Source organism: Triturus cristatus, chromosome 5_1 (genome assembly GCF_964204655.1).
Source record: "Triturus cristatus chromosome 5_1, aTriCri1.1, whole genome shotgun sequence".
Classification (NCBI taxonomy): domain Eukaryota; kingdom Metazoa; phylum Chordata; class Amphibia; order Caudata; family Salamandridae; genus Triturus; species Triturus cristatus.
The window spans coordinates 509,498,998-509,514,375 of NC_140587.1; the positions used below are offsets into that span (position 1 = coordinate 509,498,998).

The following is a 15,378-nucleotide window of genomic DNA, read 5'->3' on the forward strand; positions in this document are numbered from 1 at the left end:
TTCTTCATCCATACCCAGCCACCGTAACTCAGACTGAAGTCTTTTTATGTGCATGTTTGACTTAAATATCCTTCGTGAGCCAATTAATTCAATTTAGAGTGTAAACTAGCAGGCGAAACAAACCTTTCACCCCCAACACCAGCATCTCACCACACAGCGTCATTTCATTCAAAACTTTGATGAACATTCTCACGGAAGGTGAAACAGTACTCTCTCGCCTGCTACCCAAAAGATTAGGGACATTTTTACTTCCTCCAATTTAGAATCCGCTTCCATCTCTTGTATGCACTCCTCACTTGTGATGGCACTAGCACCCTAAGCTACTGCATCCTGTACTAATGATACAGCATCTTCACCTTCTTTTGCAATAACAGCTTGGCTGCCATCCATGTGGTTTCTAGTCATGGAATCAGCCTTCCAGTTCACACCTGAAAAAGGTCACCAATGTGTTGAATGCACTGCTGTCCTTTCAATAATATGATGTGAATTGGGGAGGTTGTGACCTTGTCATACACACCACCCCATAACCTTCTGAAACTGTCCAAAACCTATTTTGTGTGCCTGTTTGCCTATGGTTGAGAGGGGAGCGAAATCACAGCTACGCTCAGCAGAGCCCCAAGCGGGTGTAATTTTCAAGAGGGTACTGTGGAAAAAGATAAAAGCCATCTCCCTGCTTTGGATTTAAATTCTGGTATTCACTACTGTCTGAGGGTCTGGACATTTTGCCACTTCACCTGGTCACATGAAATTAATGATTCCCGCCTTTGCTTCTCACAGTGTAGGCAATATGATGTAAGACAGAAAGACAGCAGTTAACCCTCTTTCTCCACTCGCCCTCTGCCAGTTCCAGATGCGTTGTGTGTGGGCCTAACGTCACCATTCTTGGTTCCAGCCAAACGAGAGAGCAGAGGGGCTAGGCCAGTTGAAGCCACACAGCAAACAAATACTCAAGGCCACTGTTCTCTGCACCCCACACTCCCCACCACTTCAGCTTTCTTGCAATTGGTCGGCCACCATAGTACAAGTCAAAAGATGTGGTAAAATGCAATGGTAACCTATGGACAGGCAAGAAATAGTGCCAGAGCATGTTTTCTCACTTTAGTATCTTGACATCGTGGCCACACCCATAACTTGCAAAGTTTGCAAAGACTGAAAAAAAAGAAAAGCTTTATGGTGTTGATGATGATCACTTTGACACCTTACACGCTTCAAGACGGCACTGGAAGAAGCTTTGAAAGAAGTATGTGGTAAAATTCCATGCTCTGATTCGAATGCTGGAGAAACAAATTTTAAGTGTGACCTTTGGTTGATAGCCAGCTGGCTTGGTGGCAGGAGAAAGAGGTGTGTAAGTGTCTAAGTGGCTTAAATGGTTGAAGAGTGAACAGGTGGAAGGATGAATGGTTTCCAGGAGGGAGGCTAAGTACTCTGGGTGACCAAGTAAGAGGTTGTTGCAACAGTCACGTTTATTCTTGACTGATGATCATTAACTGTAACCAGACTGTAATAGTGGTGGTAGTGCATTCCGAGCAGGTGGGTGTTGTCATTACATTAGGGAAAGGGATAGAGGGTGCAGTATAACATTTATTCTATTTATATAACATGGATGTAGAATGTAGACAAGTACATTTAAAAGAAAATATATTTTGGTTTAGGTTCTTGTGGATCTCCAGACACTTGTGTCTGAAGGATTCTTTTCTTTTAACTTGTTTCAAATTTTTCTGAGGATCAATAATACCTGTTCTTGTTGAAGAGTACAATATATATACCTGTTTCATTCAGGACATCTGGTTTGTGTCTTTTTTCTTTCTCATTTTAGTCGGACTGGGGATTCTGAATTTAGTGACGGAGAGGAAGATTTTTACTATACTGAGATTAGACTCAACACAGACTCGGTATCTGAGGGATTGATCAGTGTTTCCCCAGGATCACCATGTGTAGCATCTACGCCCCCTCTTTTCCCCTCCCAGGATGCTGGGCATACAGAAACAGCATGTGCCAAAGCTGAAACTAAATGTATGACACCTCTGAGCCACTCCGCTCCTCCCACCCTCTACCTCGTACACACTGATCATGCATACCAGGTAAGTCGGTTATTATGTACTTTGTCTTTTTTTAATATTTTAAAATTGAAAGAATAACTCTAATGAAAACTAAGTGATAAAAGATTTGACATCTTCTACCACGTGTATGTTGTTGTCAATCAACCATTTCTGAAACTTCTCTAGCAACTTTCTAGCACAGATGTTGCCCTTTGTATAACAAAGCTATCCTGTGAGTGCATATTTAGTGAGTTCTGTCTCCCTTTGTATCAAATTACTGAGCACCTACAGAAATTTGAAATATCAGAAAGATTACAAATTGATTAAACAGTGGCAAAAGCAAGAATTCCCAAAAGATGAAAAAACATTTCTAAATGCCCATTGGTAGACCATCATGGTCCGGGGTCCTTGAAGGTCTATTGAATTATATTAGATCTTCGGTTTTATTGTCTTTAATAGTTAGACAGCTAAAAGTGTCTTCTGCAGGTCCCTGAGTGGAAATTGAAAGCAAAGTTATATTGGATGATCACTCTTCAGTAGATACACTGTTCATATTCATAGCCGGCTTCAAGCCATCCAGCCTGTGTACTGTTTGCCAAAGGTATATTGGGATCCTTCACTTTTACAGTCTCTTAGTTACCCAATGAGTTAACAAACATTCGCCTTTTGACTTGCCATAACTTCACTTTGTGCAGGTTTTTAGTTTGCTATTTGCTTCTTGTTGGCAACAGACACCACCTCTCCAGGTAACCTTCTCAGCTATGTTTTTTGTTTTTGTTCTTTTGAAGATCCTAAGTTCATTTGTGAACAATTTATTCACAAAAATCTGATTATTTATGTTTCTTAGTACCATTAATTATTGAAGCTCATTAGGTCAGGTAGCATTTCTGAACAAATATTTTGCTTTATTCTGGAGATATTTTCTATTATGTCCAAAAGGGTTTCTAACTCCCTACTGTTTCCCAAATATCCAATTGTTCTATCTATGGCTTTTTAAGGCATAGATGTCCTCCATATACATTTGATCTGTTGTGTCATGAGAATTTCAACAAGCCATTTTATCACCTGTAGTCTCTGATCAGTTTCAGTTCTATGCCATGCTGGTATATCAAGGAAGTAATTAAATGATGGCGTAGTAACTAAAGAGTAATTCAAGACTGCTTCTCAGAAATCAAAAATGACGGATAAACTTTATCAATATATATCAAATTTATTTTTCCTACCCGTTCCTTGTTTAGAGAGATTTGGGCCGAGATAGACCAGGTGAGATTTTACTGTTCACACCATAAGTTACTCACTAGGATGATCTTTGGCTTTAGATTGCAGTCTTGTGTAGATATCAACTAATCACATGGGAGAACTGTTTCACTATTCTTTGTAAACTATCAAGCATTAGGGTACTGTGTTTCGAGTTTACCTCTTGGGCCTCTGTGTATGTTTAATATTAAAAATAAATTGTATTAACAGTATTCCAATTGTCCAACCACAGAATCTGAACATTTGGACTTCCACTTTCTAATTGTGTTATTATTTATTTCATTTTTATATTTATGAGCTCCAGAAGACCCATTGTCCTCCCCTTTAGGACGATCATATGAATCACTCTGGTTATCTTCAACATGAAACATCCTGAATCCATTTACATGTACAGTCTGTTAACCTTGTCTCTTGGAAGCATACAACATCATTAAGTATGAAATTCTTGTGATCAAATTGTTCAGCATACTTTTTCTTAAACCCTTCAATATTCCAGGATGACATGCCTATGACTTATTATTCAAGCTGGAGTGTTTCTGATTGTTCAACAAAGGTTAATTGGTGGAACTAGGTCAAGTTGTTTTTATTAGAAAGGAGGTTTTTGGTGCCAGTCGCTATTCCGCCCCACCCCCATCCCCTTCTCCTGTTGATTGATGGACTATTCCTAGTGGAACTATCTCAAATTCATGTTTTAGATTAATTTGTTGTTATTACCATTGAGAGGTTAGTGGGCATGTCAGAATGTTTGAATCTTTGAGCATTTCTCAAAAATGAGCTTGCCTTCCTTTCGCCAACCCTTGACACAGCATATTCCAGTAACCAGTCATATGGGTATGGTTATACAGGTGTCTTGCATATTTTTATTATCCAGCATTCTAATATCTTTTGCTTATTGAGAATCAAATTAACTGCTTCATCCAAGCTTTTCTTAATCAATTCACCACACCAGACCCATCAGATTTAACAATTGTACTGATAACAAATCTTTAGCTGAACGGGAAGCAGCTGATGGCATCTGGCCAGTAGCTCTAATACATTCAATATATCATTGACCCAAAGATTTGTACACAGGTGCACAGGAAACTGAAACCACATTAACCCTCTTTTGATGAAATAAGTTTGAACTGTCAAGCTCACTCTCTTCTCTTCTAAGTATGTTCTCCATAATTGCTGTTGTTTTTGTGAAGTCTTAGCTCACTAGCTCCAAACTGGCTAATTGCTTATTAGTACTCCTTAATCTATTTGAATTTAGAGGAGGCTTAGTAAGGTTATCAACTGACACCACATTTTCTGTAGTTGTGTTGTGAGAGTGCAAGTTAGCCACCTCCCTTATTTCCTGCTGGTCAAAAAAGAGTCTGCTGATAGAGATAGTCCGAGTAAATTATAAATACTGTTTATCATCCGTATTAGCTAATTTTGACTTCTGACTCTAGGACTTTAGAACAGTAGGAGCTAAGGGATTTCACCTCTCTGCCACCAAATCATTTTCCAAAGGAAGGATGATAATGTCACTAAGTAGCACTTGTAGAAAATAAAGTGCATACATGCATTTAAATAATTAGGCACATTTTTAGAACTTGTCAATTTGGGTAATGTGTTTAGCGCTACATAAAGCTTACCAATTTCTTTTAAATTTAAGTGTACCATTCTGGATCAATGATTATGTATTGTGCCTCCGTAAACAAAGTTTACATAGATTTGGGGCCTTCAGGTATCTCCCACCCCAGTCATCCTCGAGATAAGATTTCATTTAAAAATGGATGCAGTCCATATAATTCTCTTTGGCTTCACATTAGGGTACTTCCTATCTTTTTTTTGTATAACTTTTTATTATTTTGATGAAACAATAATACATTTGCCCATACAAGAAAAGTAATATGACACTATTAAAGTATAAAATGTAAACGCATAAGTAAATATAAATACAAACTACTTAGCTAGAGAACCAAAATTCCAAATACCAAAATACATAGCAGACACAAACATTTAGTCAATGTTAATATCACAGAGAAAATTCAGAAACAAGCAGAAGTAGATAGAGAGGAAGAGAGAGATATAATAAAAATTGAATAGTAAACAAGGACTTATTGCAGTTGGGAAATGGGATGAATAAGCTTCTACAAATTCTTTACTAAAACAATATTAAAACTGGAATTCCAAACTAAACACTTGTTATAGCAGCGCACATGCTAAAACCATTCAGTAAATACTAAAAGATTAAAAAATGAATAATATTTATGATAAATCGTTTGTTGCAGATAATAGGTAACCATAGTTTATCATGTTTAATAACTTGTTGCATCGATGTTACCTTATCTCTGTCTAGTCTATGATTGTGGCATACAGAATTCCACCAAAGTTGTACGGACAGATTATTACGTGTCTTAAAATTACTAGCAGTAACTTGTAAAACAATTGCAATTAATAAGTTGACTAATTTCCCAAGTAATGGATTGTAAACCACATTACATACAATCTGCCCATTCAAAACAAGAGGAATAGAAAAGTAGAAGACACATTGGAAATTACAATCGTGGACCAAATTCCCCCCCCAAAATTGACCACTTTAGGACAGAGAAAAACATACGTAAATAAGAAGCATCAACATTATCACATCTTCAACAAGTATTTTGGCCTGCTATAAAGAATTTGGAGAGAAGGCTAATAGCACAATACATCCTATTATAAAAGAATTAGAAAGTTACCAAATACATTGGAAGTCAGCTTTACATTTAGGTTCAATATTTGAGTTTTTTCTTTCTGCCCTTTGCAAATATAGAACTTTATCTTAGAAGCTTATGAGTTTGTGGGAGTATCTATGAGGTTAATGTTTATCTCTTGGTCCACTGTAGCCAGGTATTGAGTTGACATTGCTTTCCTACAGATGTCTATATTTAGTGAATGTTTATTTTGTTAGTGAGGCGAGATATTGAAATATCAGGACAATTCCTGGAAGGGCCATTGTTGTGTGAGAGGTATTACTTTAGTATTAATTGATCAGTATTTATTTTAATAGTATGCCTAATTGATTACAGTACATGTTCCAAGACATTTCATTTTCAAAGGGCTCCAGGGTAGTCCTACTGGAGCAAATTGTTCTTTAGTGCAGAATTTATTAAGGAGAAACACGTCTGATTTCCCTATAAAAACAACTTGCAAACATCCAGACCCAACACTAGATGGCAGGAGCATGCATGGCATGTGAATTTACAGCTCTACATGCCAAGAACAGATGCTTACAGAGTAAGTAACATAATCCATTAAGTTTGTATTCAGAGACCTCTTAAAAGGAATCCAACTTCCTGGAGAAGGCAGGTAAGGAAGTCGGTGGGTTAGATACAAATAACAGTTTATCATCTGCATAAGCTGTGATTTTAATATGATGATTATGGACCTTAAAACCGCTAAAATGTTCAGAGGCTTTGATCTACAATAAAAAAGTTTCCAACTTTAAAATAAAAAGATGGGGGAATAAGGGACAACCCTGCCTTGTGCCTCTTTCTAAAAGAAAATAAGAATACTAAACCCCATTAACAATGACTGACGATTCAGGTGAAGAATTCAATAGTGAGATTAGATTTTTTTAAATTGGGTCCAGTGCTATGCCATTTAAGCGCCTTCATGAGGAGTAACTAATGGACTCTTACCTTTTTTTTTTTTTTTGTAAATCTTTTTATTAACAGACATCAGCAGAGCAATCACTTTACAGAGGAAGCAATAAGTCTGGTATCATGGGAACAATAGGTAAAATCAACATTATAGAATATCGCTTGAAAAGTCTAGGGTGAGGGGGGGTCTTCGTTACCAAGTGCGAGGGGCGGTTGACATATATCACCCCGATAGGAATTCCACAAGCCCCATATGGAGCCCACTTCTTAGGGCAACCCCGGGCCACATATACTGTTTTTTCTCAAAACATTGACCAGTCCAAATCTTTCTCCCAGTCTTCCACTGTAGGAGAGAGTAGCACTCCCCACCGCTGGGCCATATTTCTCTTAGCAAGCATAAGCCCCAAAGTGACCCATTGTGTCGTGTAGTCGTTGAGATCTGTCGGCTCCCAGATATCTAATAAGCATCTACGAGCTTCTAGGTGGAGACATGTGGACAAGACTGCGTTAATGATGTTGTGTATATTGCGCCAATAAGGTTGAATAAGCTCGCATTCCCAAATTATGTGCATAAAAGTGCCCACCAGGCCACATCCCCGTCTGCAATCACCCCCGTCCATTCTCCCTATCCGTACCAACTGGGGCCCTGTCACATAAACCCTATGGAGGATTTTAAGTTGAAGTAGTCGGAGGCGAGCAGGTATCGCCACAATTCTAGGTGAGGATACGGCTTCCTGCCATTCCTCATCGTCCATCTCGATTCCATCTCTGGACCATTTCTCTCGAAGTGTTTGAAGAGGGTCCGGCATGTGGTTTATAAGTTTTTATATATTAATGAAATAGTTTGATCAGGAATGTGGCCGTCAAGTACTCTATCTTCCAACGGGGAGAATTCAGGAGGGGTGGTACCACGCTGCAAATGTGCGCGCAGGGCATGTCGAACCTGCATGTAACGGCCAACTCAAATTGCTGTTGCAGTGTGGTGAATGGTTTGATGTCCGACTTGTCCCACAGATCGCCTATACGCGAAAGCACTATGAGGTCCCACTTGTCAAACCCCTTGCATTTCCACAAGCTACCCAGCTGTTCCGTGTCCCATAACGGTGTTGCGAGTGTGAGTCTGTGCTCCCAACCCAGGCCTTTAGAGGCAGTGTGCCAAACATGAACCGAGTGTTTGGTGGGGCCCGTGAGTGTAAAGCGCAGTGGCTTAGAGTAAAGGGCTCTATTATAGTTTCCGCCGTAGAGAAGCCACCTGTCCATGCTGTAACCTGGGTCCCCGGGGCGGGCGTAGGTGTCAGGGTTGACGGAGGCCAGGTGGGCCGACCAATAGTACTTTTTAATGTCGGGGAGACTGATGCCCCCATCGTACCAATTCAGGAAAAGCTTGATGAGAGCGATACGTGGCTTTCCATCCCACAACAAATCTCGCTGGAGGCCCGCCACCTCCCTGAAATAGGACCACGGGATCGGGTCTAAGGAATTCTGCAGGACATATAAAAATCGGGGTAAGGACATCATCTTAAAAAGAGCCGCCTTTCTCAATAGTTGGGAAGTTGTTTATGTCTTTTCGCAGCCTAACTAAGGGGGGGAGAAGGTTCTGGGTATAACGAAGTGAAGGATCCAAAGATAAAAAAAATCCCCAAGTATATGAAGCCTTCAGCACGTATCTGTATTGGACACCCCTGCAGTGAGATTGGCGGCTCCCCTGCCACCACAAATAGCAGGGATTTACTCCAATTAACAGAGTATCCGGAAAATCTACCAAACGCAGTGAGTATATCTAAGACCACAATCAAGGACCACCTTGGATAAGTCAAATAAAGCAGAATATCGTCTGCATAAAGGGAGTTTCGATCCTCCCACTCCGGAGACCAACGCATGCCCCGAATCATCAGATCTCTGCGAATCCAGGCAGCCTATGGTTCCAATGATAGGGCAAACAGGAGGGGGGACAATGGACAGCCCTGCCGGATCCCCGACCCAACTCAAAGGTGGATGACTTTTTGTTATTCTCCACCACCTGGGCAAGAGGCTTCGCATATAAAAGTTGTACCCATTGAATAAATTCCGGGCACAACCCCATCTTTTCCAATACTGCCCAAAGATACGGCCATTCAATGGTGTCGAATGCCATAGTGGCGTCAAGGGAAACTATGATAGCTGGTTCCAGCATGCCATGTACCCTACACAAGTTAAGTGCCGTATTACGATGCGGAATAAAACCAGATTGGTCCGGATGGACTAGGGATTCGATCACTGTGACCAGCCGGTTGGCCAGAAGCTTAGCCAGAATCTTGGGCTCTGCATTTAAAAGGGAAATCGGCCTGTATGACCCACACTCAGTTTTAGGTTTCCCCTGCTTGTGAATAGTGATTATTGTTCCCGTCCTCTGGTCCATTGGCAGGCACCCTTTGTCCCTTGCGTCTTCAAACATAGATCGAAGATATAGGCCCAATCTGTCCCGTTGAAGTTTTTAGAGTTCAATCGGTAATCCATTCGGGCCAGTGGCCTTGCCCGAACTGAGGGATCTGATTGCTGTTGCTATTTCTTCATTGGATATACTACTGTCTAGGAAGTAACGGTCATCCACTAAGAGCTTGGGCAACATTATATCCGCTAACATATGACGGGAGTCTTCCACAGAATAGGGAGCTACTGAAGAGGAGACAGCGCCAAAGCGCACCGCAAACATGTCCACAATGTCTTGGGGATCTGTGAGGAGCCCACCATCTTGCCCATGAAGTTCCGACACTAGCCAGCTTGCCGACTCTTTCTTGTCCAACCACGCTAATAGTTTTCCAGCTTTGTCTCCCACCTCATACAGCTGCCCTTGGGCTGCTCTTCCCAGAGCTTTAGCCTGGCCCGTCGCCAACACTCTATATTCTTGCTGTTTGAGTTTGAGATGGTGAAGTTTGTCGGGCATGATGTCTGATTCCAGGTCAGATTCTAATTGGCTAATCTCCGTCTCGATGGCCACTATCTCCCTCCGGTGGTCTTTCTTCTTTCCTGAAATTAAAGAGAAGGCCTGGCCCCGGATCACCGTTTTAAAGGCCTCCCACAAAGTCTGCGGGGACTTCACTGAGCCCTCGTTGTCAATAAAATAGTTATCTATCACCGCGAGGAATTCCTTGCGGATTGTAGGATCTCGAAAATACCACGGGTTGATGGGGGCCACCCGTCCCACCTGTTTATAATTGAGAACCACGTGTAGCCAAACTGGTGAATGGTCTGATATGCCTCTAGCGGATGCTTAATCTCATGGATATGGGCGATTTTGGACGCGGGAATCAACAAATAGTCTATACGTGATAGGCTCCCATGTGCTCTGAAGTGAAAGGTGTGCTGTACTGTATTTGGGTGAAATGTCCTCCAACCATCTACCAATCCCATAGTCTCGAGGAATTCGGGGAGCCAACAAGAGGTGGAGCTAACATCACTTGGGGATGACGGTCTAGCGTACCCGAGACAACTGAATTTAGGTCCCCTCCTAATATTAGCAGGCCCTATGGGATAGCTAACAATATTGTTCCTAGGTCTCTAAAGGTAGTAGCTTGTAAGCCAGGGGGCACATAGACCGACAGAAGTGTGACTGGGTGACCTTCCCATGTGCCCGAGACCCCAATGTATTGTCCCAGGTCGTCCGTCCAGGTCGCCCGTACCACAAGTGGAAAAGATTTCTTCATCATGATACCCACCCCTCGTGAGCTAGAGGTGAATCCCGCATGGGCCAACAATACATACCCCCCTCGGTGCAAGGCCTTACATGCGTTTCCAACGAGATGAGTTTCCTGAAGCAATATAAAATCAGGGGCCTGACGCTTGATGCATTGGAGGACGACACTGCGCTTTATCTTGTCCCGCAACCCATTGACATTCCAGCTTAACACTTTAATTCCTCCGTCCCAACGTGTACCCATGACAGATTAAGGAATCTCTCCCCTTCCTTTACGGAAAGTGCAGTATGTATGCCTGCTTCCCCTGCTGAAGTTGCAATAGAAGTTGCTGATGCAATGGATTCAAGAATAACATAACAAAACACCCCCTCCCAACAACCTCCCACCCCGTTGCCCTGCACTCTGGGCTTAGAACTGCCCATCAAAAACTTGCAGAGTGCCTGTCGCCCTCGTAAAGAACTCAAAATAGAAGAAAAGAGGGGAAATTAAAGCGCTCCTTGCCCCTATCCCCAACCAAGTCAAATGTACATCTCCATAGAAGTAAACAGACCCGGACCAAATGAGTTCACTCACCCCATCGATCAAAAACAACCCCCCACCCAGGCACACCCCACTTCAGGCCCCATTTACTCAGTTCATAATCAGCAGCCAGCCGGGTCTCCGTCTCAGGCAGGTCGATTGTCCGCACACTCCCTGCCATGTTGATCCTCTGGGCTCCTCATTCCACGGTTTTTGATCCATTCTGCCACTGCCTCCGGATGCTCGAAGAACCACGCCCGTCCCTCCGCTTCAACCCAAAGTCTCACCGGGAACAACATCGAGTATTTCAGCCCCCTCTCTCTGAGGGCACGTTTCACTGAGAGGAACGACCTCCTAGCCAGCATGGGCCGTGGGGGAGCGCCCGGTTTGGGACGGCCTCCCGGGACCCTGTGAGCACGTTCGATGACAAAGAATTAACTGAGGCCTTTGGGCTGCAAATGTTTGAGAATGAGGTCCTCAACAAAGAGATCAGGGGATTGCCCCTCCAATTTTTCCAGAACACCCAGGATGCGGAGGTTGTTGCGCTGGAGATGGTCTTCATAGTCGTCCAGCTTAAGGTCTGTGAGTTTATGAAAGTCTTGGAGCTCGCGGACCTCCCCTTGAAGTTGTGTGACATCGCCGACGAGACTGATGGCAGTAATTTCTACCTGTTTGACTTTCTCGTTGAGTTTCGCCAGGTCGGCCCTTATAAGGTTCACGTCGATCGCCATGGCGTCCATTTTGTGCAAGCACAACAGTTGATAGACAGAATGCAGAAAAATGTCATACATTCACCCCAGTACAGAGATCTGGGCCTAAATCCATAGTTTTTTGCTCACCATGCCTTTCCAGTTTTAACCCAGCCATATGCAAATCAGTCTTGACCCTGTGCCTTATGGGAACAGTCCAGCCCGAATTGCCAAGCCAGGTCCCCCCTGGACTGGAAACAAGCATCCTAGGACCGGTTTCGGGGTTTCACCCCTCTTCAGCCAGGATAGCTTGATTTCAGTGGCATGGAGAGCTTGGGACCCACGTCTGGGCATACCCTTCCCACTCGGGGTGACAAATGCAAGCACAACAGTTGATGGACAGAATGCAGACAAATGTCATACATTCACCCCAGTACAGAGATCTGGGCCTAAATCCATCGTTTTTTTGCTCACCATGCCTTTCCAGTTTGAACCCAGCCATATGCAAATCAGTCTTGACCCTGTGCCTTATGGGAACAGTCCAGCCCGAATTGTCCATTTTGTGCTCAAGAGAGGTTTTGACTCCAGTAATAGCTTCCATAACATCCTTCAGCGATAGCTCCTGTTCCTCCTCACCCAAGTCTCCCTGGGTAGCATCTCTAGACAACCGATTCTGCTGCACTTCTTTAGACACAGTGTAACGGTCTAGTTTTTTGGTCTGCATCGGTTTTATACCTCTGGCCGCCAAGCCTTTATTGCGCTCCATTGTACCACCAAAGTCCACTCCCAACAGGCCCGGGGAACACTGGGCAGGCTGTTTCTCGCACTACCTGCAAAACAGTCAAATTGCCAGTGTCCAGGTTTGATCACCGGGGGAGCCCACACCAAGTCTGACCCCTTCTGGGGGAATGCTCACCTCAGCTCCTTTCGAAGAGACAGCAGTAGCACCAGGAACCGAGCATTCCCGGTCGTGTCAGGCCCCCACTTCTATCCCCTCTGCAGTGCCTGGCTTCGTGCCCTACACGGTCCGCCTGGGAGGACCACTTCCAACGCACCGGTTGCGGATTTGATTTTGCCTCTTGTCGCAATACTGGGGGCCCTCTGCCCTACCACGGCGCCCCCGAATCCCGGGGGTGCCACAAATCATAGTTTCAGGGCCGTAGATGGGTCCCGCAAGACCGAGCCCAGCTGGCGGGATCACTAAATACAGCCAAGGCCGGAGGGAGCTGATCAGGGCACTACAATATTCAAAAGCACGCCGCCGCCATTTGCAATCCCGCTGCCATGCGTGCAAGGCTTGCACAGACGTCTGGGCCCCTCCTGCCTCACCGATACCTCAATTCAGGTCGCCGACCGTAGCGGAGATGGTCGGACCCCAGTTGCCACTTAGAAATGTAGATCCCTGCTGCCCGCGGCGGCACTCCCCGGATCCGGCGCCACCGCGCGAAGTTGGTCGTTTGAACGGGCCTCACCCCCGGCCCCTCCCAGCACTGTGGGTCCCGGCTTGTGTCCGGAGCATAAGCCTCACCACCTCGAGACCCATAACTTCGGTCTCCGACGTCGGAGGCAGGCTGGGGCAGGCGGGTTCGTAAGCGCTACTCTTCTGGTGTCAGGATAGACGTGGGGAAGGGACGGATGTCGGAGCCTTGCTTTACATGGCCATCTTAGGTCGATGCTTGGCCACTCCCCCTAATGGACTCTTTCAAAAGAATTTTCTGCATCCAATGTTATTGCAACCATCGAATATTTAGGATTGACTGCTTTATTAATAATGTTTAGAAAGTACAAGAGTTGTCAGCAATTTTCTTTCCTTTAATAAAACCTGATTGTTCCGGGCCTATAAGCGTTGGTAATATAGTTTCCACTCTAAAAGCTAAAGCTTTAGCAAATATCTTGCAATTAGAACTAAAAAATATAATGGGTCTATAATTTTGGCATAGGGAGGATCCTTTTCTTTTTTATGACTAAGACAAATCATGACTTCATTAAAGAAGCGGTGAGATTTGTGTGAGTTGGTAAAGTTATGTATTACACTGTATATTTGGGGATTAAAAGATTCGAGAATTGTAAGAATAATTCCACGGTGAACCTGTTTGGACCTGGGGCTTAGGCTAGTAGGTAGTTGTTGTAAAGCAATAAACAGTTCCACTTGTGTTAAAAAAGCCTATAAGGAAGAATAATCAATATTATAAGAGGAGGGACGTTACAAAGAGGCAAAAATACATCCATTAAATAATCAGGAGGGGTAAATTCAGGTGTATATAATCTTCTATAAAAGTTGGCAAGAAAATCAGCCATATATGAGTTCTGGAGTACTCTATGGCCATCTTTGTGGATACCCGATTATATTACAGACTTCTCTTTTTCAAATTTAAGATATTTAGCTAGAATTGATCTGCATTTATTCCTACTGCCATTAAATTCTTGCATTAAGCTGCAGTAAGTAACCACATGCCTTTTCAGTGCAACATTTATTAAATTGGTTCTCAGCCTTATTCAGCTCTTCCAAGACTGTAGAATTATATTTTGGATATATACTATTTATGTTCCAATTGTTTAATTGTATCTACTATTGAACATTTATTAAATTGGATCTTAGCTAGCTCTTTCAAGACTGTAGCATTATATTTTGATGTATATTATTTATGTTCCAATGGTTTAATTTTATTTAATATTGCTATAGAATCTTTTTCTGCTTGCTTCTGCTTAAAAGAAATGTAATTAATCACGAAAATCCTAGAGGTTGCCTTATAGGCATCCCATACTATGTGAATAGGAGAATCATTAGATGAATTAGATTAAAAGAATTCTTTAAGAAAACCCTCAAAACCCCTTATAAATGTTGGTTCCTTCAGTAAGATATTATACAATCTCCACCTGGAAGATTTGGATTGTTTAAGGTGTATGTCAAAATGTAACCAAACCGGGACATGATCAGAAAGAAGAATGGAAACAATCTCTGCATTAACGAAACATTATGTCATTCTGTGACTAATAAATAAATAATCAATTCTAGATTGGGAGTGGCGAATAGTATGAGTACTCCCTAAGAGCAGGGTTAAGTAAACGCCATGGCTCAGTGAGAGCTCGTTGAGCTATTACTGTTTTGAAGACTTTGTGAACATTATTGATAACAAATTTGGCCAATTAATTTCTATCCAGAATAGGGTCAATCAATTTGTTATAGTCAGCTCCCCAAATAAAATGATCCTCTGAACTTTCCAATTTCTAATGAGACATGTTTCCAAAATAAGGGTTCAGGGCTATTTGGACCATAAACATTCATTAGACAAAAGTAAAATTCTCCAGCTTAAATTTAACAAGCACCCATCTGCTCTCAAAATCAGTCTCTTCCAAAATAGTATTAATGGGTAAATATTTATGACATAGAATTGCCACACCATTTTTATTGTCAATTGTTGGGGAGTCAAAAGCTTCTCATTGCTTTTCTAGGGTAGCAATGTCCTTTTCAAAAACATGAGCCTTTTGCAAAAAAGCTGTGACCTTTGAGTTTAGATAAGTTTGTCACTACTCTTTGTCTTTAAACTGGATTTCTTAGTCCTTTAGCATCCAGGTTACGCCCCTGTAGGTC

At 42.7% G+C, this 15,378-nt stretch overlaps 1 protein-coding gene across 1 annotated transcript in view; it reads left to right on the forward strand.

The window, feature by feature from the left end:
- ZNF704 (zinc finger protein 704) overlaps positions 1-15,378 on the forward strand; it is a 679,439-nt gene that overhangs the window by 567,452 nt on the left and 96,609 nt on the right. The window contains exon 6 of the mRNA XM_085605368.1: positions 1,817-2,081. Coding sequence (XP_085461494.1) covers positions 1,817-2,081 — 265 coding nt within the window. The remainder of the gene's footprint in view (positions 1-1,816; positions 2,082-15,378) is intronic.